Source organism: Pimephales promelas, chromosome 15, assembly GCF_988280905.1.
Source record: "Pimephales promelas chromosome 15, fPimPro1.hap1.1, whole genome shotgun sequence".
Lineage (NCBI taxonomy): Eukaryota > Metazoa > Chordata > Actinopteri > Cypriniformes > Leuciscidae > Pimephales > Pimephales promelas.
In genome coordinates this window covers 24,462,350-24,489,380 of record NC_142783.1, presented here as the reverse complement: position 1 = coordinate 24,489,380, position 27,031 = coordinate 24,462,350, and the positions used below count along the sequence as shown (strand labels likewise).

The following is a 27,031-nucleotide window of genomic DNA, read 5'->3' as shown; positions in this document are numbered from 1 at the left end:
GTTGCATATACAGATACACCATTTAATATTTATTATAGACATTTTATATACATTACTTTTCAACAGTTGCTTTGCTATGTGGTACAATCTTTAAAATCTGTTGATTCGTAGTAAATCAAAAACCTTACAAAACTCATCAAAACTCTTCAAACTGATCGGAACTTGTGGAAGACTAGAAAAAATACTTTATTGTAGTATTAATCATGCATTACACAAACAAAACGTCTTTTGTTACACCATAAACTGCATTGTTTATTTAGTTGTTGAATAAATGGGGGAAGAACGACCAAACCAAATATTGAGTATAAATGCAAGCTATTCCACTCCCCAAAAAATAAAAAATGTGTAATTTCACTCATCCTCGTGTCTTTTCAAACACATTTGACATTTTCTTACGCGGAACAACAGGGGGAGGGGGACGACAACATTGAGACATTTCTCAAAACTGTTTCATGCCCACAGAAGAAACAGTCACACAGGTTTGTAAAGACATGAGGGTGAGATGATGACTGTTTTTTTCCTAGTGTGAATTATCCCTTTAACTTTGAAAACGTTTCTCTCTTGATTTGAAAAAAAAAAAGGGTTTGATGTGAATTTAAACCCAGCCAACTAAGAAACTGTACGTCTAAAAAATTTTATTTACCCATGTTAATTTCCTATCGGATTACCTGTTCCGTTTGGATAGCAACATCCCAATCTTTTACTTACCATCGAAGGATAAGACTATCCACACAAACTGAAAATAAATAAATCAGCCAATAACGTTCGGATCTCTAACCTGTGATACTTAAACTCATTTTACAGTAAGGTGTACAGAAACATCACATAGTGACAGGATGCTGCAGTTTATTCGTAGATTCCTAAAATCTCTCGGGCACCACGCGCCGTGCCACTGCTAGCGTAGTCTCTCCGTTACGTGATGATAAAACAACGTTAAAGCAATGTAGTTTGCGCAAAGAGAGCACTCATCCAGGGCTTCCATCCCGAGACACAAGACCTTCATGAAGGACCACCGCTTAAAATGGAGGGCTTGAGTGGGATTATAGTCCCTTTAAAAAATGTGATTTTCAGCGGTTTTATGACAGTCTTTATTTATATAAAATTGATTATAAAAACTATACTTTTTTTTACACAAAAAATGAGACAAACGCTAAAGGTATGAGGGTTGACCGAGTTTAACTGTATTTGTTTGCACACTACATTAGGGTGAGGAGGGCGACTGAGATTAGGGTCTGGTTTATGGCTTGGCAGGGCGGGACTCAGTTCCTCTGGTGCCCGGATGATGGTCGGTGACAATCTACTGATGGATGAACATAACCACTCCATGGTCACTGAAACATACCTACAGGACACATTATCAGCTCAGTTCAAAACCAGTCGATGGGCTACAAACACTGGTTTCACTCCAGTAAATTACAGTTACTTTTTTTCTTTTTTCGAGGAAACAAAAAGAAGATTAAAACTGATTGAGCACTCCACACTGGCATCGCAAAAAACGGCACATCCCCTTCTTGGCACCTGGTATTTTGTGTATGGTGTGAGTCTGACAGCGAAGGTGGAAGCCACTTCAATGTAGTGTGAGAAATGCTACTCTTGTTACACAAGGCAGTGAAGCAGTCCTTTCTTTCACTCGGTCTTTACGTATGCGTTAATTCAGACGTGCTTTTATACAAACACTTTGGCCAGGGCATCGGCTCCAGCACTTCCTATGTATGCCTTAGATGGGTGGAAGGCAACGTCGTATATGGCCTCGTCCGACTTTTTCCTGTGAGCGGTAACCTCCTGTACACATGTCTTACTGTCCAGGTTCCACAAGCGGATGGAACTATCGTGACCTGTGTTAGATGAAGAAGAGGCGATAAGTTTACACTTAAAGAGATAGTTCAGGACAAAACTTCAATTCTGTCATTTTTCTAAACCTCCATGACTTGTGTTCTTTCACATAATGAAAGCTTCATTGTATGGAAAAAAGCAGCTCAGACTTTCGGCTAAAGATCTCCTTGTGACGAGGGCTTGCAATGATGTGAGCGTGAGCTATATCTTTAAAGCTGCTGTCCGTAACTTTTTTAAGTTAAAATTAATCCAAAATAATTATTTAAAAAAAAAAAAAAACATATTCTGCTAGCAGTCAAAACTATCTGCTTGCCATAGCTAGATTCAAAACAGATAGCTTGTAATAATGATTTTAATTCCAGTGGTACTGGTGGGTTTCCGCGGGAAATCCGAGCATGTCTTTGCGTCACTACGTCACACCCGTAATCACAAAGAAGGAGTTTCGGCTAGCCGGCTATACTGCGCGCGAGGAGAGATGTAAAGATGCATAGGCTTTTCTCGCAGCACTTCACATAATTAAACTTATGGCATCCAGAAAGATCCAAACAACAATCATCAGTGTCAACTGGAGATTCAGCAGTTATTAAACCCAAAAGACTTCGTACTTCGGATTTAAGGTGTCTAGAGAAAGAGAAAGAAACCGTCTCATGCGAACACAAGGATTTAAACATCGGCGGGGCTTTTGAAAAGTGCGTTAACTCCATGTTTTGAAGGGTTTCAAAACGGAAAAAGAGACTGTTTTTTTTCTGCTGAACAAGTAAGACATTTCAATAGTTCAATCGGGTAACAGTACGTTTTCTTAATTAGTTATGGAGTTTCTTTTGTTTTGCCTTTCTCGTTTTGCTATTATGGAGAATATGAACTCTGAACTACACAGGTAACCATAAAACACATTAAATTTAACATTAGTCACGCAATGCTGATGTTGTTAACATGAACAATTTGAGAACAAAATAGGCTATAATTTGCACTGTTGCTGTAAATCGCGTTGATTAGCTTAAATCTAACGACACTTATCATGTCGAATGCTTTTCCCCCTTAGTTGATCAGAACGAAATGGATGTTACTTACTTGTTCAGAAGACATTTTCCGGTGAATATTCTTATGTTGGTCAAACTTTCAAAAAGTAAAGCTGTGATTCTGTATGACAGTATCCACACAGCGCGGTGATTAACAGCAGCACTCGCCTCAAAACACCGTGTTCTGTTTCATGCGATTTACAACCCACGTAAAGATGATAATTCCGCGAATAACTCCAATTGCAGATTTCGAACAGAGATGGCGACAAAGAGGAAAAGCTACGGACTGCAGCTTTAAGAGTGACAAAAAATTACCAGGAGGAAAAGTGAGCAAGCTAAATGGCGGTGTTGAAACAGTGGGCTGGAAAAAAAAAAAAACACTTACTTCCTGACATCAAGTAAATGCCATTTGGATCTATAGCCAGACTAGTAACAGCATCCAAGTGAGCCACCATTGCATGGATGGCTTTACCTTAAAAAGACAGACAGTAGGAAAGTGATAACAGATAGATTTTAAAATAACAAAATTACACATGATTACATAATTTATTAATATAATAATATTTGATGTACGATTTTTTTTATCAAAGAAATTTTCATTTAGCCAAAATGCAATATATTTATCAAAAGTCTATAATGTTCCAAAAGCTTTCCATTTCAAATAAATGCTGTTCTTTTGAACGTTCTATGCACAAAATCCTAAAAAAATGGATCATGGTTTTCACAAAAATATAAAGCAATACTGTTTTTAACTGATAATATTAGGAAATGTTTCTTGAGCACCAAATCAACATATGATGTGACACTGAAGACTGGAAGAACGATGCTGAAAAGTCAGCTTTGCCATCACAGGAATAAGTTACATTAAATAAGTGAAACAGAAAAGTTATTATAAATCACACGTTTACAGTTTTTCACTGTATTTGTGATTAAAAAAAAAAGGCAGCCTTGCTGAAAACCCAAACTTTTGAACAGTAATGTACATATCATGGTATTTACAATAATACAAAACAACACACTGACCTGATTTATTATCAAAGAATTTGATGTGTCTATCCTCGTGAGCGGTGACTGTGATTGGCAGGGTGGGGTGGGTGACTACTTTATTAATGTGATTCCCAAAAGGAATAGCTACAAAAAAAGCAGAAGAATGTAAACACCACAAATCTAATTCTCTATATAAACATTATATCATATCTACACAAGTGTACTTTGTTCTGTTAAGAAAATATGTAAAAAATGTACCGCTCTCTCCCTGTGCGGCGAATACCATGACGGGCTGTGATGTCTCTAGATCGTAAACGACAGCATCTCCCGTGTTATAGGACGCCACCATATGAGCTGGATCACACCCATTAAAATCGATCGACGTGGGAACGCCATGAACTGAAAGACAGGAAACGAAGAAAATTAGTTGCCAACCCTTCAATCGATTATTGAACGGCACGTAGAGGACGCATCGCCCTCACCTCTGTCAGAGTTGAAGGTGCTTAGACATGGGGACTTCTCCTGAGGGTTCCACAGCTTGATCGTCCCATCAGCTGAACAGGAGAGCAGCCGGTTTTTGATTCCACTGTAAGCCAATCCCCACACTCCGTCACTGTGACCCAACAATGTGCCAGCCAACACGCTGGGGTCTGAGTGAAAACAGAGTACATATCTGAGCCACACATAGAGAAGATACTGGCGAGGTGTTAAGTTCAATCGAAAGGAAACCATGGTTTTATCTTCTCACCATATGTGTCATAAGGGTCTACGTTAGAGCTGGGGATGTTCCACCATTGTATTGTTGAATCAATTCCACCACTAAAACACTGCTCACCAGTCGAGGTCACAGCCAATGAGAGCACAGGCCCACTGCAGAAACAAAAACATCAGGTTCAGAGGATTTGAGATCTAATGGGTGGATTCAGCTGGTTACATCATTGTTGATACAGGGGGCCCTAAAAAGTGATTAGATACACTTAAAATTGTAAACATGTCTATGCTTGTCAAGGCAAAAACATCAAACCATGTGGTATTTTAGTAATATTTATTTTTAATATTAATACAATTTTAGGTGACTTATTAATATTTTTCTTTAATATACACAAGTTATTTAAATGTTATAATAATATTTATATTAATTCAATGAAATACAGCACAATAATTGTGAAACAGGAGTTTACTAAGATTTATATTAATTAAAAAAGATAGCTCAAGTACTCTTTTAAGGTTTTTTAAAGTCTTAAATATAATAAACATTACTGTTCAACATGAACAAAACATTTTGTGGTTATCAAACATTAGTGGAACTGACTTCACACCCACTAAAAATCACCTTGAGATTTTTTTTTTTTTGACACCAACTGGTTAAAAACAAGAGCAAAACCATTATGAGCATTATATATATAGTACTGACTCAGGGTTTTCCGAGTCAGTATCAGCTCCAAAGATGCTGACAATGCTGACACAAAGTGCACTTTTCATACGGATTACATAATCAGAGATGATTTGTTTTTTCGACTGGAATTGGTTTGTCTAAAAGTAGACATCAAGCTTTCAGTAGATATATTTCTTATATAGGCAAATAGCATACACACTGATCTTTGGTTAATTTTCCTGACGCACTCCATTTCATGGAGGCCGAGGCAGAAAGCGCATCACTTGGATATGGATTTACGCCTAACAATAGCGCACATTTATCTAGGTCAGTGGTTCTCAATCCTGTTCCTGGGGACCCACAACTCTGCACAGTTTGTATGTCTCCCTCATTTAACACACCTGAATCCGATCACGAGCTCGTTGGGAAAGAGCTCTATGAACTGAACTGGCTGTGTCAGATAAAGGAGACATATACGGTAAAATGTGCGGAGTAGTGGGTCCCCAGGACCAGGATTGAGAACCACTGATCTAGATAAAAGTGCGCTATTGTTAGGCGTAAATCCATATCCAAGTGTTTGAATAAAGTGTTGTCACATGTCAATTAACCAGTAGAAAAAAAATATCCTGACGTCACATCCCTATTGGGTATATACTCCTGCCCTGATCTGCTATAGGTACTGATACTGTGGTCTGAAAACATCCTAGACCTAGAGCAACAAGCTCACAAGGAGGACAGAGATCTCAGAATGTCACCCTCATTCACCCTCACTTGAAACACTCACTATACAGTTGCAAATGACATCGAAGACTGAGGAGAAATTCTCCTCAGTCTTCGATGTCATTTGCAACTGGATAGTGGTACTTTAAAAGAAGAGTTTCATGACATGGGTTCAAAGGTGCAGTAAGCGATTTCTGAGAAAAGTTGTGGAAAGCGTATACACTCATGATGGGGAAGTAGAGAGAGTGAGCAAGAGGGAAATTTGTAGAAAGACTGTCGAAAGAGACATTACAAAAGAGAAAAGGTCAGAGGAATGTCAAAAAGAAGGGTTATGATCAGGCAAGAACACTGAAGAGACTTAAATGGGAAGACCTGCAACCAGATGGCGAGGTTGCATTGTTTCTGTACCATATAGGAGTAACATTGCTTTTACTGTGCTTCCCAAAACCAACACATTGTAATGTTAGCTATATTAACAGGACAGTTTTGAGTGTCATTGTTTGTCTTTATCTAGTGTGCTGCTGCCTGCTGGTGACTAAAATGGACACTTGCTTGTATAAACTTTAGTGTACTGTATGTTCCTTTCTTCTCTTCCTTGTCACTTGTTCATAATCTTTTGCTTTATTTTTTTGTGAAGCACTATTTTGCTTCACTTCATCAATGATGAAGAAACATCCTTGCACTTTGGGGGCGGAGCAATAAAGGGTATTGAAAAGAGGTGTGAAAGAGGTGATTGTTGATTAGTCACTTGCTGCACCTTTTAAGCCATTTTTTTGTCTATATCACCAGCCCTGGAATCCAACTGACCAACTACTACTATTACAAACCATAATGAGGACAAATGCAGGGACAACAGACTGATCAGTGGAATGTAGCAGCCAGCTGTGCTCCACCAACAACACATATAAAATCATTGGGACTGAATCCAAATCATCCCAAAATGTCCTTTTTTATCGATGTGGTGGTACAACAGCAAAAAACGCACAAATGTCAGAAATCAACAAGCATCCACACCAATAGGTGTCAGTATAGAGTAGAAGAGCACTGGGACAAATAAGGGCAAGAGAAATGTAAACAAAGTCTACTGAATGCACCTTTGAATGGGCTCTATGCACGGCGTTATTTCCGGTGAAGGATTAAGGATGCTCGATAACTTCCGCCGATCATAGAGTCCAATGCAATACCGAGAATTTATATCGAATTTTATACTCCATGGTTATACTAATGAAACGTTAGTCACAAAAACAGATAAAACAGACACCCCTCGTTGTGTTTATGCTTCTTTTTAAAATTATATTAAATAAACATAACTATATATAAAATTACATCTAAACATATGTACGTTTCGTTTCAAAGACGGGAGGACAGTAAATATTGAAGACTCTGCCATGATCCCGTTTTCTCCGGTTTTCCTCCGCTTTAATCTACACAACCGGAAATGGACGAGCATCCTTACGTCAAATGCGGAACTTATGCGTGCATATAGCCCATAGCTAACTTCGCTATGCTCATGTTGTGGAGAATTAGTAATGAATCATGCCACCATCTCGTGAATGGGCTTGGCAGAGGTTAGGGGAACGCTAGTCTCAGCCTCAGACGTCACGCCCACGGAACGTTGGCTAAACGTCTGATGCATATGGTACACTTAACTGGAAACACTTCAGGAATGTCGAAGTCGTCATCTGATTGGTTGAATTTTATCGGATTTCCGGGGGGCGTCAGTGTCGCGTTTATTTTCGGTCCGCCGGGAAACAAAGCGCAGAAGTGTGATTGCGGTGATTGCAATGAGCATTAATCAAGATCAGCTAAACGTAGTTGTATGTCCCCTCCTATCGATTATGGAAGATCAAGTGAAGTACTTAATTGCGAAGGGGATATCAGCCGCGTTTGTGGGCAAACATGAAACAACAGACGCTGACATCGCAGCTGGCCGATTCAGTATTCATATATGCGCACACTGGATTATAAGGTGCATAAGATACTGCAGAGTCAAACGTTTGACTGCGAGTATTCAATGTGCGGCGGCTCGCTGACAGCTAACGTTACAGCTGGCTGTTTTGAATGAGACGAGCCGGTTACTGTGAACGGGGAGCGCTTTATGGACATAACTGTGACGCACGAGCAGCGCCGGGTACAGTGTGTCTGAGTGAGCGCTCGTGAGCACGTGATTTACACACATAACCTGATTTATACGAGGTTGAACTGGCCGTGTGACAAAGCGGGCATAAGATGGACATGAGCGCGAGTTTGTGGGTGAATTTAATAACGCGGACCGTTGTTAACGAGCGCCTCCGGTGACTGCGGCTGACTGACTTGTTGCACGCCGGTCTGATGTTGTGGGGACATTTCCACGCCCCGAAACGTGACGCTGAATGAAACGAACTGTAATTGGTTGTTTGACATGTCGGTCAAACGGCCTTATGGGCGGGCCTTGGCCAAAGAAAGCTGCTATGAATTCCAGACCTTCAGCCGTCAGTCTGAAGGTCTGGCTACGCGAGACTAGGGGAACGCTAAATGCAGAATTATCCATACTGTCACAAATGTCATGAAATCAATACTTACACATGCCCTCTAAATGTGTATATGGGCTCCACATCAAAAGAGGCACTTCTGCAAAGCAAGAACAATTTTTGGTGAAAAAACGGTTTGTTTGGAACATTAATGGTAAAAACACAAAATGATAAAAATCAACGTGCTCCTTGAGGAATCATATTTAAGATCAAAACCTATTCCAAGTAGACATGTGCCAATATACGGTAATACGCCATATCACGATAATAAGCACGCACGTTATTGTTATCTTAGGCACTTCAAAATACTGTGAATAATTATTCATTATAGGGAATGCTTTTTCATCAATATTTTTAAAATGTACAATAAGTGCGTGTACAACAACTGACCTACTTTCTGGTTTGAAACAGTATTTAAATATTTCAAACAGCCATTCAGATGCTTGTATTCTCATTGGTGTTTATCAAAACACCAAATACTTCAATATTTTTACATTTTAATATGGACTTCAACTTGCCTTAGATATAAGATTGAAAATGATCTGATTCTTTATTGTTCAGTAACACTTTACAATAAGGCTCATTAGTTAAACTGACAATGAAAAACTTCTAACGTATTTTATTAATCTTAGTTAATGTTAGTTTCAATATTTAATTATACATGATTAAAATCAAAACCTGAGCTAATATTGATATCAATATGAACTAACAATTAGCAGTTGTATTTTTTTTAACTAACGTTATCAAAGAATTATTACTTTGAAAAAGTTAGTTAAAAAATAGACTTCTGTAAGAAATGTAGCTATTGCTTATTGTTAATGTTAGTTAGACCTTATTTTAAATTGTTACCTTTTGGTCTTTCTGTTATAAGAAAAAAAGTATTTACTTTTTGCAACTTATTTTTAATACCGTATATTGTGATAAAAGCTTCAGCAATTATCACAACGTGAAAATTAGGGTTGGCATCGTTTTGATTTGTACGATTCTGATTCCAATTCCGATTCCTCCTTTCGATCTCGGTTCTGTTTGATTCTCGATTCCGATTCTTTGAGGGGTGGAGTCAAAACATGTCACAGGATCATTTTCACAGGGGAACATTTTATTTTGATTCAATAATGAATTTTAGTTTTGGGAGTGGCAGCCCATGTGGGACAAAATTAGGAATGACTGCACCAGACCAAGAAAGAGATTTGCAGAACTTGCACCCTGGTCTGGACTCTCTGGACACGTATAAACAGTAATATTAGCATTTGGATTTTTTTTATAACGCTACATTCATCTACGCAGGAAAAAAGAATTTCAGTAACGTTGTTGTTCACCACAACTGGCTTTATGCCCAGCTGCACTACTTCCTGAGCTTCAGCCAGCTCCTTGTTTCCTGTCTGCCATTATTGGACAAATTGATTAATTCAGGTTTGCCTGACCTCAGTAGTCATGGCAACAATAATCAGACACAACTGAATGAATCAAGTTTGCCCAATAATGGCAGACAGGAGCTGGGCATAAAGCCAATTGGAAATTTGGTCAAGCACGTTGTTACACTACAATCACTTGCCTGATTGTGACGAGGGAACGCTACTAATGTTGGTTAGCACAGGGTTGCCCGAAGAGGACGAGACAGTGGATCTACGCTCCCCTGCTTGATATACAACCACTGATGAACATATTCGGTTTAGATGAGAAAAAAAAAAAAACAATACGAGTGCAGATTAGAACCCAGAACCTGTGACATGCGTGGCAAAAATTAAGCCACTGGACCTATTACGTACATACGCAAATCATTTATCTATATTTATTCAAGTGAAATGAAAATCACTGTGCCGACCCAGGCTTTTTAACGTGAAATAAAGTCACACTTCTGAGCGCTGCTTACCATGCTCCATTGCTGCAACAGAACAAGTGGGCGTGGCAAGCACTTCCAGAAATCCAGTAGCCACTATGGACCGAAGCTTGCGCGTTTGGAACCGATGATCGGAATCGAAAACAACATTTCTGAACGATTCCAATGGCATTGTTATTTTTTAAACTTGGAACCGGTTCTCGATGGCCAACCCTAATGAAAATGTTATACTGTCGCATGTCTAATCCCAGGACATTCCTTTCCTTTCCTTGAAAAGCCACAGTAAGAACTTACTTTTTGGCAGGAACGGTCTTCTGGAGGTTCCACAGTTTGAGGGTGTGGTCTTCTGAGACTGTGACCAACACCGGTTCCACAGGATGGAAGGCTAGGGCCCGGACTCCATCGAAGTGGCTTCGCAGGGTATATTTGGGATTCCATGTCTTCCTGAATGCATCCTTATTGGCTGGCAACTAAAAATAGAGAGTGGGGGGAGGGGCCGTTGCAGAGGCATTTTAACAACTGTGAAATGAAACCTGGAAATTGCAGGTCGGCTGACTCCAAGGCATTAGGATAGTTGTCCAATTTGCAAACCACACCAGCGTGGACAAGTAACCTTTATCCAGAATGAAACTAATATAGGTACATGACATTTGAGTAAACATGACGGGCTGTTTTTATAGAACTGCTAACACAATACAGACTGCATTTAAAAATTGAGCAGGGAAAAGAGAAAGACCTAGGCTTTATTTTAAGCAGAGGCTATTATTTATTAATGCCAGAATGCAGTCCGTGTCATACTTACATCATAGCTGTATTCAGCCTCGTCATTGGACACAGTCAGATCTGCGAGGTCTCCCAGGCCCAGCACACTTTCCAACATGTCATCAGAGCCCATGATAAAGGACTTGCCCCCACCAGGCGTGAATGGCAGAGGCTCAGCTAAGAATAGGAAAGAGAAGGGCCCGGTAAACAAGGTGCCACACTTTGGAGTAAAAAAAAACAGGGCTTAAGCTACAGACTGTTTCACAAACAAAAACCAGCAGGTCAACACCAGAACAACTATGTGGTGTTATAACATAAAATAAAAACAAAGTAGAGTGAATAATATGGGTTGGATCAATGTAAATTTTACCTTTAATTTGACACCAGCCTCTAGTACCTCAGGAGGGTATTCCGAAAAGCAGGTTATGTGACATAGGTATGGGTATGTTACAAAAAATTAAATGGATAACCTCAATTTTCGGTTTCAAAAACTGAGGAAAGTTTCAGCGTAAACAAGTAAGTAGCCAAATAAACGTATTCCCTTTTTTTGCAAGACACACAACGCACGCATTTATACTTTACCAAAAATACATGTCCTATTTATGGTTACATTTACATAATCTTTAGTTAAGAAGTGGGTCAGAATAGACAGAAGAGAGTAAGACAGAAAGAGGCAGAGATAAAGAAAGCAGAAGGGTGTGGGACGGACGTAATGTAATGTGTTTGACCCAGCTGGCTCTGGTCGGAGCAGAGAGAGAATCTCTTGTGTTGGAAGCTGTCAGGAATGCTGATACAGCAACAGGCCCAATTAAGATTCCACCGCAGGGCCAGCGTGTGCCACAAAGCACATACAAAAGACATGCATGCACATGTGCACCGCCTCAAACATTTTTTTAAAATAATTAATTTTGAATAAAAATAAATACTACATACAGTATTTAGGAGCAGCTCATCTTCATATATATTAAAAGTGATATTTACTAATGAAGTACCATCTCTCATGCTCTACATTTCTAGTCTTCTGGACCAATATTAGGGCTGTGTGATTAATTGTTTACAATGGTTAGCAACATACTGTTAAAACTAATCGTGTTGTTGATATATTTTTTAGACTGCTGCCTATGTAGAACAATGGCAAGAAAAACTAACTTCATCGCGCTCAGAGCACCTTCTAGTGGTCGGGAGCATTTGCATTGGGCCGTGGCTTAATTTCGTTGTGCTGTGAATTTATATTTGCTTTTTAAACTTCATTGTGTTGTGCACTACTGGGCCACCGTAATTTTTCAATCATCACACTCAAATATTTTAAGAATCTCAAGCAATGTGCCCTATTTTCATCATGATTAATGACAATAAAATCGACTATGAGTTTGGCGAGTATTATTTTACCCCACTCTGTGCCGTCTCCTGAACTCCGAGCCTCCCCAGCACCTTCTCCATCCTCTGCATTCACCAAGAAGTCAAACTCCTTCAGTGCCTCCTCTGTGTCGGGGTCATCCGGCAAGTCAGAAGCCAAACCTTCATTTCCTACCTGGAAGAGTAGTCAAGTTTTAGGCTATTTTACATAGACAATCTATACAGAGGAAGATTAGTTTGAGATCATTACATAATTCACGCCAATTACCACTAAAACTGTTGCACACCTTAATTTTATGTTTTTTTATTCTGCGTTTATCGCTCCTGTCAGGCACGTCCTCCATTATGTCACCCTCATCATATTCCTCTTCATCACTATCGTCAGCATTTTCTAAAAAATTAAATGTCTCCAGAACCTCTGGATTCCTGTTGAACCAAAAGCAGCATGAGAAATGTTAGAACTTTTCTTTTAACTGTTTATATTAATCTTCCAGTTGAACTGGATCAAATAAATCAAGAAAAACCTGTACCTTTTCATATCTTGTCCCTTTCTTTTGGCTGGAGACTCTCCTCCATTGAGAATTTGCTCTAGGTTCTTGGTTTCCACAGAACCGTTTTGCTCTGAGCCGGACAGCCCCAGCAACGACCGAACTCTCTGCGACCGAACGTCCAGTATTGTGTCCGTATAACCTACTTCCTGAAGATATCTTGAAAAAGACAGATGTGTAAAGAGATTCAGAGCACATCTCAGACATTCAGGTGATAGAAAAAGTCCATGAACTTTCTTAGCAGGACTAATACTACTGTCACAGCCACACAGGAAGTGTCATTCACAAAAACATAATGACTCAAGGCTAACTTACTGTCTGAGGAGTTGCCTGCCCTGTTTCCATGTTAACTGGCTGTTCTGAGGTATAGCAGAGACCTCTGTTTCTTTGGTATCTTCTTTAAGAAACAACACAAAAAGTGAACACATCAGTGAACCTTGAAAAGAAATCTATACACAGACATTCACAGTACCATTCAAAAATTTAGGGGAAGTACTTTTGAATGGTAGTTTATATACACATTTTCAAAAGTAGGTTGAATCCTCTTACCTGATTCAAAGCTAGGCATTTTTACTTCACCTTGATTTAGTTCTGTCCCATATTTTAATTTATGGTATTTTGCTCTGTTAATGGAAGAAATAGTTTTTGTTAAAATACATTTATGAATACATTTACAAATGAAATGACTTTATCATTACATTTAAAGAGGATTAAGAAATAATTCATTAAAAATAATGGTAACTCTTTTTAATAAACTAATAATGAAATGCTCTTCTACAGAACTTATTAATGTTAATTTCAACATTTACTAATACGTTATTAAAATGAAAAGCTGTATTTGTTGGCATTAATTACTGCACTGTAAAGTAACATGAACAAACAACAGCTGGATTTTTATTAACTAACGTTCACAAAGATAACAAATACATTAAGTATGTTTAGATCATGTTAGTTAAAACTTTAATGTTAACAAATGAAACGTTAATGTAAAGTGTTTTCAAAAAAATAAACAAAAATGCAATGTAAGGAAAAAACAAACAAACATTACAAACCTTTCTTGCTTTAATGCATATTCTAACATTTTTATTCTTCTAACAAGGTCATTCTTTAAATTTTCTTGACCCTTTCTTTCTCCTTGGAGGAACGCTATTCGGGCCTGGAAGACAAAAGCAGGTGATGAAGACATGTAAACAGGTTAAACCAGTGTTTAGATATTTTAGCTAAGTTGTCAGCTTGTGAATTGTCTGTAATGAGCAAGAAGGACTTGGCACTGAAACAATAGATATATATACACAGTATATTGTGTCAGTGCCAAGTCTTTCTTGCTCATTACACACAATTCACAAGCTGATAATATATATATATATATATATATATATATATATATAGACTAATAAATAACAACGTCCTAACTGACAACATACAAAAAGGAATATTTAGCTAAACGTATTAGCTAATTATTTGAATGGTGCAGTTATTTTCTGAAAACGATTGACAAATCAGTCTGAATTGAACTCCTGTTTGATTGATGTGAGATGCCATGGCTAATCTCCCCCCATCATCAAAAAAAAAAAAAAAAACAGATCTCTTATTTTCTAAAGAGGAACCAACACAACGCCACTGGCAGGCGACTGCCCAGATGAACAGAGCTCTACAAAGCAGGTTAACATTAGCAAATGAGAGCAGCTGTGCAACTTGACCCCTGTTAAAGGCCAGGAAGTGAATGAGAGGAGGCAAAGGGAGGGGGTATTTATAGACAACCAAAACCCTCAACCTTCCTGGAGAAAAAGAGATCTTGCAGGCTCTCATGACAACCTAGTTTGTTTGGCAGGTAAACTAGGAGGACATCCTGTGCAATTTTCATAGAAAAAAAAGAGAAGGTGAGGTGGGCTTGTCATTTACAATTCGATGAGCACTATTTTCCTAAACCGCATGATGACAGAAAGAAACCTAGCATTTAATAAGATCTGTTCATTTCAGCCTGTCATACAGCAGAAATAAACACCACAACACCAAGTCAGTGCATGTCGCTAATAAGTGATTTCTCCATGTCTCTGCGTGTAAGAATGGCAAGGTTTCGTCTGATACACAAACTCACAGGTCATAATTATTGGCACCCCTGGTAAATATGATCAAAGATGGCTGTAAAAAATAAATCTGCACCGTTTATCATTTTGATCTTTTATTCAAAACATTTGCAAAACTCCAACTTCTCCATCTGGGATCCTTAGAGAGTCTTTGGCCACTCAAAACTCTCCTCCTCACCGTGCATTAAAACAATATAGACCAGTGTTAATAGCGGGGTGGTGATGGCACAGTGGATAAGAAACATGACTTTGGTGTGAGACACCAATGTGTCCCTGAGCAAGACACTTAACCCTTAGTTGCTCCAGTCGCTTTGGAGAAAAGCGTCAGCTAAATGAATAAATGTAATGTAAATGCTCGGCTTTAATAGTTTAATTTGTGGCTCGCATGGTGGTAAATAATACGGTCATGTGATGATCATGCAGTCACTACAGACATTTCATTAAAAACAAGTAGGGCTATAACATAACCCATTAAAAACACAAAATGTCCACTCTGTTACAAATAATTTGGATCGGATTGAAAGTGGAGGTTTATCGAGAGAATGTAAACACTTGATCGATTAAAAACCAATACTGAAAGGATGGCGAATGACGTGCTGAATGACGTGCTATACGAGTTGTTCTCCTGATGAATAAAGTGTCATATAAATGAATGTCCTGTTATTCTATAATTCTCCTTTCACCGCATCTGTAAAGTGAAGCAGGACAATGGCCCACCAGTCAGATTTTCATCCACAGATAACTGGTTTTTTCGTTTTTTAACTGTGTGATAACACAAAAGGCACGGCACAACGGTTCATATGTTCAGTCTCCAAATTATGACCAGAATTAGATCAATATTAAAGGACAAGTACGGTATTTTACACTTAAATCCCTGTTTTAAGATGGTTTCTAATGAAATAGAATGAAATAGACACATGCTGCTGGCCCGAGAATTTTCGCTTTCTGTGGTCTTTCCAACTCTTAAGGCCATTGCACACTGAGCACGAAATATTCGTATGCCTATTTTCGTGTTCGTCAGCTTAAAAATTCGTCACGCATAGAAACCTTGCACACCGAGTCCGTTGCGTATTTCTTAAACCTTTGCGGGAAAAAACGCAAAAATACCAAATGGATTCGTCAAGCAGTGAGGATGATTTTTGCCCTCTCTTATTGAAAATGAAGAAAGAGAAAATATTACGTCCATCCAATCCTGAAATTGCGCCGAGAGGAAGGAGAGTTCATTATCAAGGAGTTGCGAATTTATCCTGATCGATTCAAAATTTACCTCAGAATGTCAGTGGGACAGTTCGATGCTTTGCTAGCGATTCTGGAGCCATATTAAAAACAAGACCACCAATTTCCGTGAACCAATCGATTCTGAACGGAGACTGGCAGTGTGTCTGAAATGGACCAGGTATGGACACACACACACGGACAAACACACACCCGCACGCGGCCCGTTGGAAGCGCTGGTCAGACAGAACAGCTAGGCTGTTATTGTGTATTGTGCCCAAATAATACATTAGTTATCACACCTTATTCGATCTTAAATTTCAATCTGATTGAAAGGGGAGGTTTATTAACTTCATAATCCAATATAGAGAAAAGAACATAAACACTTGATCGAATTGAAAACCGAAACTGAAAGCACGGCGCATATGTGCAATGATTTGAGGACGAGCTCCCCCGGCCCTGAAGTGTCAAAAGACCTTTCAAAATGCTGGCTCTGGATGCGAAAAACGCAGAAAATCGAACCCGATCTGATTAATTTTATGACGGACGAAAGTTTCGGAGGCGGTGTGCAAGCGTGACTGACATAACGTGAGGGCGAATTTTTTTTTTAACGTGCGAAAATTTCGGATGCGAATTTCGGACTCGGTGTGCAATGGCCTTTAGCGCTACATGTGCTCTGGGATGGTCTGATACATGATGGGCTAATGTAGAAAAAAAATAACATACGGTAACTGTGGGATGAATATATTCTTTTAAATTAAGGGAAATCATCTTGTCTCAGTTACAAATTTGACTGGTAAATCAATGTTTTCATAAAGTGATTTTCCCCCACTTTTACTTCAATGAAAGGTTAGAGTTTTGTCAATATTTTAATGAAAGAAGGATAAACAATTTAGATTATTACAGCCATCTTTGATCATATTTAGCATGGACATGATATATATGAGATGATATATATATATATATATAAATATATGAGGACATGAACACATGAACTTTATCTCTAGAGCTGCTTTGAGAGTCACTTGACAAGCTTTTCACTGTTTCATTTGAGAAAACTAAAGAAACTAAAAAATCTTCACGACAAACCATCAAAATAAAAGAAATTATGACAGAAATATATCATTACTGTAACCTAAAATGTACTTGTTTTTTTTACCCATGTATTACATTTATACAGCTCTGTTGAGCAGCATCTTCTTTGACAAAAAATATTTTGTACCTTAGGCTAATTGTTATATTCTCATTTGTTTACATTTTAAAAGCTTGCTTAAACTGTAAAAGTTTATATAAATTTGTAATAAATTATTAAACAGAATCCAGAAAAAGCTCCAATCGTGATGATTTATCAGAGATGTAGGCCTAACTGCTATAGGCTTGCTATAAATTATTCCAAATGGCACCAACTATAACACTTCATTGTGGTGGAATTTAAATACAGTTCGAGGACATAATTAAACGTGTTTAATTTTCACAAACACATTGCTCAAATAATAAAACTATCCTAAGAAAGATGTGAGAAAGAACAGGCTAACTAGGCTGGGTGCTGAAAGCTATTACACTCTTGGATGGAGCTTTCACACAAGACAGCTGTCTGTACATGTCTTCAGACTATGGACATTTTGGAATGAGACTGACACACAGAGGGCCTGCTCAAAAGCACACCATGTGTACGACCCCACATCTCTGAACTACAGGCTCATACACAGATCACAATAAAACATGTATAACTTTATCATGAGGTGACCAACAGTCCAAACGTCAGGCAGAAGTGTGCTTTCACAATCCACCCCCATGTTCACAGCGCTGGAATCAATGTGTGAGGTCACTCCATTGAGACGCCTCCCAGGCATTCGGGGGAAACATAGTGAGATCACTAGCCAAAACTAGAGCCTTACAAAGGAGCAAGCTGCAGCGCACGGGGCAAGAATAGCCCTCACCGACGCATGACATTCCACCATACAGTTGTCAGATTAGATAGTTAACAACGACAAAAAAACATTACAAGCAAATGAAGATTTTTCCCTAAGAGAGGAATAACACAACATCTTTAATAGAATGGGGTTATGAATATTGAACTGACGCTCTTATGAAAGCTGCTCGACTACTGGATTTTTAATCACTCTGAAATAAACTGTACGGGAGGAAGATGTTACCTAAAAGGCCACTAAATAGCAAGCTGACCCAAAGAATGCAAACTATGTAGTGCTATGACAACATGACTTAGAGCATACCCACATGGCAACACTGTCTGATTGGTTTGTTCAACCATTAGCAGACATGGGAATAGTTAGGAAACCATTCAAATTTGTGCTATTCCGTTGCAGTCTGATTTAAAGCTGAACAACCTGAATATCATGGAAATATATGTTTTTCAACATCATATATAGGCTACATATATGCTTCATCCATAACTGATGTATTTACAATACTGTTCAAAAGTTTGGGGTTGGTAATGGTAAGGCTCACTACTGGCCGACGCTGGTCAAGTGAGTGATGCTGGCCAATACAGTGAGCCTATGTTCTGACGTGAACTTACACTAGAGAACCACACCACACCAAAGAAACGAATAGCTGAATAAACTTTACTCCGCCTTGTCTATAAGCAAGGAATGAAATAAAGAAATTTAATATGAATTAAAATTGATTCTGAAATCAATTCTGAATAATAAAAACATCTTTCACATAACAGAACTGGTACATGAGTGGATATTCAGTTCAACTTTAAAATGGCTCCCTCCAAAATGGCCCATATCATACACAAGTTCTATGAAAGTTAACATCTAGTTAATCATAGTCTTCTGGTAAAGTGCAAGTTCACCACACAAGAGTTCTCCAACAAACAAACAAACAAGCAGCTTGAAGCGATCAGATTACTACGTTGGATGGTTCATCTCTGAAATGGGATACATGCATTAAGATCTGAATATTAATGAGCTGAGTCTATACAAGTAGAACATTAGGCCATTAGAAACTCACCATACTAAGCGTTTAAGTTACAAGGAAACATCAACAGTATGTACGTAATCTCCTGAACCAACTTGACAAGACTTACATTTTTATCCACATTTCTGGTAAATCAGTTTCACTGGCACTTAATCACAGGTAATACTAAGGAACACTGTTGTATTACATCAGCATTGCTCGTGTCAGCAGAGTGTGAGGATGGCTAGTACACATTTGGTCGGGAACAGCTGGCTGCTCACAGCCCAGAGCAGCTCTCTGATGCTTGCTTGAAATCTCTGTCACCTACCAGATTTAAAGTTCGACAGAACAGCATTTCAGCTGTGTGAACTCAACACAGACACTAAAAATACTCTGCCTGCTGTGGGAGAAAAACAGCTGAATGAGGGGACCCTATAGGTTTAATAATAGTACAATGGAAACATACTGGAAATGTAATGGTACAATTATATAATTAAAATGTGCATACAGCCCAGACTAAACAGCACATTTAAAGCAGAGCTTTATATTTAAATAAATAAACAGCATGAAAGGGGTTTTAAGAAAGCATAATTATGGTTACAAAAAATGCTTTCTTAAAACTGGATGCCACTACAATATGCCAATTCAAATAGTTAAAATATTCACCAAACAATTACATAAGATTTAGCTATGGTTATCAAATCTGACTGGTTAAAGTTAGGCTACGGGATGTCACACCTTCTTTATTTACGCCATTTGACTATGTTCATGAAATTTCATACCAGATTGTGTGAGCGGTGAAAAGTGAAACCAGAGTGACTAGAATTTATTATATGTGTTGGTACAGACAGAGGGAATATACAAACTAACTAATGTTTTACTAAAATGTAAGATATTTGATATTAACTACTTGTTTCTTTCAATGTTGGTATTGTAAACTAAAACTACCAAGTGTTAGCTAAAAATCACTTTTCCTTAATTAAAATAACGCTGAAATGAAATATCAGATGACGACAAACTTAGTTGTTTTGCCGTTTAAACTGCTAAAAAGCATTAAAATGACTAAAACTAAAAAATAAAATAAAGGTCGATATTAATACTAAAAAATCAAAAGCTAATGGCAAAGCAAAATTCCAAATCAAACTAAAATGATAAATGAAACTATAAAATAAAATCCAATTCAAAACATTAATATATACTAAAGTATATAAATAAGTAATAATAAAACACCACTGGTTGCGTGTAATACTACACACACAATTTAATTATAAACATAAAACCAGCACTAACAATATCTGATGGCTGGAGAGTTGCAATGAACCACAACTCTGAAGATGGTGCTACCATGACCTACAAACCCCGAGCTAACCCAGATAACTCTATTCAGGCCTATTCCTGATGTGACTACCCAGGACATCTCTGCTAGCAGCTATGCCTATGAGGCCCGGCAAACTGACAGGAGGAGTTTCACATCAATTAGAACCAGACAGTATCAAAGGAAGACTGAACTGTCCACTACGATGATGACATTAGCCAGATCTCCAATACACAAGTTGCCAAATGCATGGAAGAGCAGCATCTGATAATAAAATCTGCATGCAAGGCTGGCAAATAAAAAAGGTCATGATTGGAAACATGATTTGATATGCTTTAACTTGCAGCATTTTTCATTTGTGGTGTTTTCAAAATATGTGTCTGACGATTAGGTGGAAAGTGAACATCTGAAACATGGAATGCAGAGCTGATAAACAAGACCAAACCCTTTTCTGAGAAGACCTGGATTGGTATGAGTGTGGGAGTACAAGCTGACTTACTCTGAATAATGAAAAGTGCCCATTAGGTTTGAGGAGGGAGTCATCCTGAAAGTATGTCACTGAACAAGTCTGTACAGGGGTGATGAAAACTCCTCAGCCTCCTAACGGAAGACTGACTATGTTTACATAACGCAACGTCCTGCCACAGACCTTCCAGCTCCTTTCTTCATTCACAAAAGCCAAACTGCCACCCTCATCTTGAGTAGGCTGAAAATATGGGTGGCTGGGAACTTTAGCCATCATGACATACTTAAGGTAAGAGACTTAGTATGCAGTCGCATGAACTAATTTTAAGTGAAATGTCACAAGCAAAAAGGTCAATTGTCAAAGTATAGTGAATGATGTATGAAGCACAGCTCACTCACAATCATTTTCAAACCAAACAATTGAGACATTTCAATTTCCATAGAAGAAAGAAAGCCATACAGGTTTGGAACGATAAGAAGTAGAGTAAATTATGACAATTAGGCTATACTTTTTGTTTGAACTATACCTTTAAGAATAACATCCTACGATATTGCAGATGTTAAAGGTCAGTTCACCCAAAAATGAAAATTCTCTCATCATTTACTCACCCTCATGTTATTCCAAACCCACTACCATAACTGGGAATAAAAGCTTAAATCAAACCTGTTGTTCACCATATAAACAACATGTCACTCCAGGAAATTTGGACTAAACCACTCAATTGAAATGGATTATTTTAAGGTCTCTTTATGAACTTTTTGAGTGTAAAAATATTGTGTTCTGAAAATGAATGAAAGTATTGGGGGTTTGGATTCAGAACACATGAGGGTGAGAATGTTAATTTTTGGGTGAACTAAACATTTAAAGTTATGGCTGTCAAAAACAACTAGCAAACACAAAACTGGTCAAATGGTATGCGTTGTACGCAAAAAACACCTGCAAAATATAGTATTTTTTATACAGTGAAGGTGCAAACATCAGTTTTTGTGTTGCAAGTCAAGTCAGTCATGCAGGTTTGGATAAACACCAGGTAAATAAGTGAGTAAATAATGACACATATGATGGTGGAATACATTTACATTACATCATGATACTTTCATCTAAACAATGTGAATGATTTATCAGATATAAGTTTGTTATAATAAGATGGGCTCAAAGACTATCTGCTCATAGCATTCTTAAAGGGACAGTTCACCCAATATTGAACATTATGTCATTATTTACTCACCCCCATGTTGTTCCAAACGTGTATAACGTACCTTCTTTTATGTAATATAAATGGAGATGTTAGTCAAAGCAAGTAACTCGAAGTCTCGGTCACCATTCACTTACAATGCATCTTTTTTCATAAAGTAAACGCAATAGGTGACTGTCCCTGTCATTCTGCCAAACATCTTTGACTGAGGACTATTACGTGGATTCTCAGGAAGAATAAGAAATAAACATAAACTAGCGACATTAACTTTTTTTTGATTTAAAAGAACAGATATTGTGTGTTAGACAAATACAGCAGGGTGTGAAAGTGAGCTGTAGTAGGATGGATCAATAAAAGAAGCAACCCATACGGACGCCATATTGACCAAAACAAAATGGCAGAACAAGAGAATAGTTGACAAAGTCTGCTGGCTTTCACTGACAGATGCTTTCTCGTGACCAGATAAATCCACAACAACAACTATTAAATCTGCTCCTGTGTTATTGGGTAAGAAAATATGACTCGATTGTACCGGGTGTCAAGTAATGTCGCTAATACAACAATGTCATGTTAGCTTAGCATAGCCCATTCACACTACAAGCGAGTGAGCGACGCGAAATACTAGATCACTGTATTAAAATACAAGCGTACTAAATTTTGTCTCGCATACTTTGAGTGCAAACAGATCGATTTTATTGTAATGCAACTGTTCCCGTTCAGTGCAAATGGAGGCGGTCAGGAAGCTCGCGAGATCTGTAGTAAATTGCTTACTAAATAAACGTTAAGTCTTCAATTAAAGGAGCCGATCTGATGGCGATCAATGTCCCCACTTGGAGTTAGCTACTAACTACTGTGTCAGCAAATCCACGGGTCTGTACCTGGAGTTCGGCCCTCTCCACTTCCCAATGCGCCCTTTCCATCTCGAAACGGGCCCATTCGTGTTGGATGTAGTGTAAAATCCCCGGAATAGTGTACTGCTGGGGCCTGGGCATCTCGTCTTGCTGTTGTTGAACCATAGGTGCTCCTCCAGCGTTGGCGATCTGGGGATTAATGCTGTTGTTGCCCTGCTGCGGTGCGGGCTGCTGCTGTCTCTGGGCGGCCATTCCTCCTCCTCCTCCTCCTCCTCCACCGCCGCCTGGCTGTTCATCCATGTTTTAAAATAGGAAAGTCCTGCTAGAAGTCGCCGATTGTTTCCCCTCAACCCGCCCTTCTTTGCCGTTCGTGTAGCAATGCGACGTCGCCCTGCCCCCCACGAAATAGGCTGGCACCTGAGCGGCTGTTGTAGATTTCGTGTCAGCGCACGGATTTGCCGGCCGCCATTAGTCCGATCCCTGGATGTGAGTCTCCTACTGCGGGGTGAGTGTGAGTGAGTGAGTGAGGGAGGACTGGCGCGCGCGCTGCATGATGGGACGCGTTCACCCAACCCTGAGCTGTCTCGACCGACTGACGGGCGGATAACTGCGCATGCGTACAGCGCTGTAGAGTGATAGGCTCTGTACCTGACTGACAGTATAAAAATACATGTGGGGTTGAAAAATAGCCATATAGTCGGGCAGAGATAAGTAAAATATCAAATATGCTTCTGTTGATATAATTAGTTTTTTGTTTTCATTTTTGAAAAAAATGTTTTTGCATTTGGTTTGGCTCATTTTAAACATTTTTTCCCATTTAAAGATTTTTAACCCACAAAAATAAACTGCAACTTGTTGTTACAATGATGTACAGTAGTGAAAACAATTTTAGAAACAATTTTTTTTTCTACATTGGAGCAGGTCGCCCCCTCACGGACGCTGCCATGTTGGCATCATAGACCGGTGTCATGACAAATCAGATCATTCCGCGAAATCTGGTCTCCATAAAATATGATAATATGAATAATACTAACGGCGCTTTTCCACTGCATGGTATGGGATGGCTCACTTTTTGGCGCTTTACCACAGCACGGTTCGCTAGAATTAAATAGCCAGTAATAGCCACCGCTGTAGCACCTGTTTTAAAACTACTTGCTTGACTTGCTTGAAGAAAAAAGAAAGAAAGAAAGAAACTTCCAAAAAAGAAATGGCTATCTAATAACTATTTATTATTATTATTAGAAGCTAACTAATAACTATTTTTTCCCATTTTATTTTCAGAATATAAGGTGCACTCGATTTTACTCATTTAAAATATTTGACAGTCTTCGCAAAAATAATAATAAATAAAAAAAAAAGCAATTTTGAGAACACTAACAAAAAAGCATGGAGCAGGCCACTCCCTCGTGACGTGTACGCTACGCTGCCAGAGAACGCTGCCATAGATACAGTCGGTTGGTCTGGGAACGCCCCCGGGAACGCCCCGTCACGTGGTGTGAATTTAGCCCGTGGGGGAAATCATTGCCTTGGCGCTCATTGAAATACATGGGACAATCATGCGGAAGGGTTGCGGTGTCGTTTTCTGTACCACCAATAAACTAACAAATTACAAATTGAAGTTCTACAGCCTTTCTTACATACATGCAGAACCGGATAGGAGGACAAAATGGCAAAATTAATCATATCTTATTAGATTACTGTGTGAGTAGAGGTCCCTGTGTGATATAGTAGTAGATGTTTAACTCGTATTAGGCAGTGGGCCAGATTTGTCTGACGTTACGTCCCTTACGAAAAAGAACTATAGTAATCCTATGGCTATTAGTATTCTATAGTAGTGTATAATACTTCTGTGATGTTCATTAATACCTATACTTCTAGGCTATGTCCCAAAATACTATAGTATTCCTATAGGATTAACGTTACTATAATAGTTTGTCCTAAAATACTACAAGATTCCTTTAGTTGTTTTTCATAAGGGATGTTATTAGCGTTATCAGCTGAAGGTTATCAGACTGCAGTCTGTGAGAATTCGGATAACTGTCAGCAAAGTCCCTCTGCAACTTCGTAGCGACTACTTTGATCACCGTTTTACAAAAGGATTAATAGTTTGGAGTGAAGCATACGTACAATTGGTAAGTGACATGGTTTTATGGACTTATAGTAACTTATACGCAAGTTGATTGAGTTACAGGCTTGTGTTGCCGGTAGCTTCCGCGATGTCTTACCTGAAGATTCAACCAGATATAATAGTCTGGAAACGACACCTCCGGCCATTTGGTTGGGTCATTGGCCCAGTTTTTAATTAAATAAGGGCAATCATAACCTATTACAGTTAAATTTGCAATGTATCGTTGCCGGTCGGCAGGCATAAATGACTCGCAATATGACATTTTTGTCATTCAAATACATAGGATGGTCGCGCTGCTTTCCCCCACGCCGACCACGCCCCCCAACTATGACGCGTTGCCGACTGTATCTATGTTGACATCACATCAAACCGCCTTCCATTTACAGTAGTAACAATAATTGTGGCAACTGTGGTATGCTGGTGAAAACTATCGGTTATACCGTAAATAATGTGAAGCAGTTTTAATTATGTTATTTGTAAAACGATAAATATTTTTTTGCCATGATCCCGTGTTGTTTGTTAATGACGTAATTTCTTCTTTCTAGAGGTGGCCACTCTTCTGAATTACTATGATCAAGTTCCTACTTATGGTCAACAAACAGGGGCAGACTCGTCTATCTAAGTATTATGAACAAGTAGAGCTTGGGAAGAGAGCAGCTCTTGAAGCTGACATGGTTAGGGGATGTCTCGCCCGGAGGAAGGAAGAGGTCAGTCATGCTTTCCTTTTTTACTCTTAATTTAATGGTAGATCACACAACATGTTATAGCCATTGTCTGCGGTGCAGAATATTATGAATATCACTGACCCTCAGGATAATTGATATAAAGGACAGGAACTTACTGTTTATCTTTGCATCTACACATATGCTTTATATCAAGTGTTCAGTCTGTGGTCTTGAGTTTTATTTTACTTTTGTAAACTGGCAATTACCTTTAGAATTAAAATTAGCTGTTGAAATAATTATTTTTCCTCAGTGTTCATTTGTGGAGTATAAGGACTACAAACTGGTCTATCGTCAATATGCAGCACTTTTCATTGTTGTCGGCATCACTGAAAATGAGGTTAGTTATTCATACTATTATTGGTAGTATTGTCTATTTACTGACATTATCATTGGGAATCAGTATTTCTTTAGAGCTTTTTTTAAGTCTGTTATTTATAGTCCTTGGCTCTCTTTCCCACAGAATGAACTGTCAATCTATGAACTTGTACACAATTTTGTAGAGGTGTTAGACAAGTATTTCAGTCGTGTGGTAAGTACTGATATTTTTGATAATGGCATAGGTCTATAACAATTTTCCTGAGAAAAGATTAACGGATGTTTTCTTCTCTTGACAGAGTGAGCTGGATGTATCCTTTAACAGTAAAAAATAACATTATTAGGTATTATTGACGAATCTTGGCTATGATTGCTTTTTTGCTGGAAATATATAATTTGTCATGGACTCTTTTTACAGACTGTAATGCATAATTACCAGTCATCCATGCAATTCTAGTAAAGTTTTAAATATTTTCATCAGCAGCTTCTTCATGTTGTCTCCCGTTCACCACAATAGAATTTTAACCAACTATGACTTTTGCTTCTGAGAACCCCTGAAATGTCAAAAGGGTCCATTTCGTCTTTAGTGATACATGTGTTTATATGAGTGTTCCGTTCCTTAATGGAAAATCAGATCATGTTCAATTTAGATAAAGTACACATTATACTGGATGAAATGATCCTCAATGGACACATTGTGGAGACAAATAAGAACCGAATACTGGCACCACTACTGGCCCTGGACAAGATGGCTGAAAGCTAAACTGCTGCAATTCGGTTTATTAATAATCCATTTCAAATTTAAATAAAAGCCTTTCATACCAATATAAACCTTGTTCATTTCCCATTCTTCCAAAAA

At 38.5% G+C, this 27,031-nt stretch overlaps 2 protein-coding genes across 5 annotated transcripts; one reads left to right on the top strand and one right to left on the bottom strand.

Annotated features, from left to right (window-relative positions):
- Position 1: 1 nt before the first annotated feature.
- Positions 2-23,556, bottom strand: strn3 (striatin, calmodulin binding protein 3). The gene is made up of 16 exons (XM_039678765.2): positions 23,032-23,556; positions 14,003-14,106; positions 13,500-13,573; positions 13,266-13,347; positions 12,933-13,109; positions 12,690-12,828; positions 12,436-12,577; positions 11,087-11,223; positions 10,579-10,754; positions 8,497-8,544; positions 4,588-4,709; positions 4,322-4,489; positions 4,098-4,238; positions 3,876-3,983; positions 3,238-3,324; positions 2-1,835 (listed from the first exon to the last, which is right to left on the bottom strand). Exons 1-16 carry the CDS (start codon positions 23,302-23,304, stop codon positions 1,666-1,668), a joined length of 2,148 nt encoding a protein of 715 aa, XP_039534699.2. The 5' UTR covers positions 23,305-23,556; the 3' UTR covers positions 2-1,665.
- Positions 22,505-27,003, top strand: ap4s1 (adaptor related protein complex 4 subunit sigma 1). Of its 4 annotated transcripts, none has more exons than XM_039678875.2 (6): positions 22,505-22,660; positions 25,678-25,839; positions 26,108-26,194; positions 26,318-26,386; positions 26,472-26,483; positions 26,807-27,003. In XM_039678875.2, the coding sequence occupies exons 2-6, from the start codon at positions 25,702-25,704 to the stop codon at positions 26,933-26,935; spliced, it is 435 nt and encodes a 144-aa protein (XP_039534809.1). In that variant the 5' UTR covers positions 22,505-22,660; positions 25,678-25,701; the 3' UTR covers positions 26,936-27,003. The 4 variants fall into 4 exon arrangements, with proteins under 4 accessions (XP_039534809.1, XP_039534992.1, XP_039534890.1 ...); XM_039679058.2 differs by lacking the exon at positions 22,505-22,660 and adding an exon at positions 25,483-25,544; XM_039678956.2 differs by lacking the exon at positions 22,505-22,660 and adding an exon at positions 25,484-25,573.
- Positions 27,004-27,031: the final 28 nt, after the last annotated feature.